Below are 1,656 nucleotides of genomic sequence, written 5' to 3' on the forward strand. Positions count from 1 at the left end.
AATCTTGGTGAAAGTCGGAGCAGCCTCAAGGGGCCGAATGGTGTCCTGATGTGGTTGTTGCGGTATTTCTCCAGCTGTCCGTGTGGCAGCAACGGGAGGGTGGGGTTGGGCTGCTCTTTACTGGTTGTTCCTGAGTGTGGGTCTTCTATTAATCGCTGTTAGCTCCGGTTTGCAGGTCACTACTACTGGCTGGAGCCCCAGAACGCCTTCCAGCCGTGGCAGGAGCCTGAGATTGGCCTGGTGGCCCTGGCTTTCCTCCAGGGCTCCTTTGCCTACGGGGGCTGGAACTTTCTCAACTACGTCACCGAGGAACTGGTTGACCCATATAGGTAAACACCAGGAAAAATGGGCCGGGGTGCAGTGTGTACGTGTCTCTGTGTGTGTGTACGTGTCTCTGTGTGTGTACGTGCCTCTGTGTACGCATATGTGTCTGTGTACATGTGTACATGTCTGTCTGCGCGTATGTTTGTGTGCATACACGTGTGTACATGTGTCTGAGTGTACGTGTGTGAACGTGTGTCTGTGTGCATATACATGTGTACGTACGTATGTGTATGTGTCTACGTGTGTTTCTGTCTGCATGTGCACGTGTCTGCGCGTGTGTATATACACACACGTAGCTTTGTGTGTGTATACATGTGAGTAACTGTCTGTCTGCATGTGCATGTGTCTACATGTGTATATCTGCATGTGTCTATCTGGGTGTGTGTCTGTAAAATGTGTATCTGCGTGTGTATGAGTGTATGTATGTCTGCAGATGTGTACATGTCTGTGTGTGTGTACATGTATCTGCGTGTGTTTGTGTGTACATGTGTCTGTCTGCATGTTTAGACGTGTGTCAGTGCTTGCGTGTGTGTGGATCACACAAAGTGCAGAGACGGGTGAGGCTGGAACACGACAGGGAGCGAGGAATGCCTGTTGGATTAAATTGATTCTGTTTCCCTGTTGACAGGTGGGGCCGATAAACCCAAGGTGCTGATAGGTAACAGGGGACCGGGATATTATGGCCATGACAGAAAGCTGGCTCAGGGAGGGACACGACTGGCAGCTGAATGTGCCAGGCTACAGGTGCTTTAGGCAGGACAGAGGGAGGGGAAAGAGGGGAAGGGGGAGTGGCGTTTCTGATGAAGGTGAGTCTCCCAGCAAGAATGAGAGAGAAAATAACTGAAGGCTCATCCGGTGAGGCGTTGTGGGTGGAGCTGTGAAATAAGAAGGGGATGGTGACGATATTGGGGTGGTTCTATAGGCTCCCAAATAGTCAACGGGAATTCGAGGAACAAATCTGTGGGGAGACTTGCAGGAGGGGGGGCTTTAATTTTCCTAATGTAGACTGGGACTGCCAGAGTGTTAAGGGCTGCACAGCATGGAAACAGACCCTTCGGTCCAACCCGTCCGTGCTGACCCAGATATCCCAACCCAATCTAGTCCCACCTGCCAGCGCCTGGCCCATATCCCTCCAAACCCTTCCTATTCATATACCCATCCAGATGCCTTTTAAATGCTGTCATTGTACCAGCCTCCGCCACTTCCTCTGGCAGCTCATTCCATACACGTACCACCCTCTGTGTGGAAAAAGTTGCCCCTTAGGTCTCTTTTATATCTTTCCCCTCTCACCCTAAACCTATGGCCCTCTAGTTCTGGACTCCCTGACCCCAG

General features: G+C 51.3%; 1 protein-coding gene across 1 annotated transcript in view; it reads left to right on the forward strand.

The window, feature by feature from the left end:
- LOC122548100 (large neutral amino acids transporter small subunit 2-like) overlaps positions 1–1,656 on the forward strand; it is a 49,703-nt gene that overhangs the window by 5,947 nt on the left and 42,100 nt on the right. Inside the window, exons 2-3 of the mRNA XM_043686661.1 lie at positions 176–331; positions 953–1,068. Coding sequence (XP_043542596.1) covers positions 176–331; positions 953–1,068 — 272 coding nt within the window. The remainder of the gene's footprint in view (positions 1–175; positions 332–952; positions 1,069–1,656) is intronic.

The sequence above is a fragment of the Chiloscyllium plagiosum genome, unplaced genomic scaffold, assembly GCF_004010195.1.
Source record: "Chiloscyllium plagiosum isolate BGI_BamShark_2017 unplaced genomic scaffold, ASM401019v2 scaf_1979, whole genome shotgun sequence".
NCBI classification, from domain to species: domain Eukaryota; kingdom Metazoa; phylum Chordata; class Chondrichthyes; order Orectolobiformes; family Hemiscylliidae; genus Chiloscyllium; species Chiloscyllium plagiosum.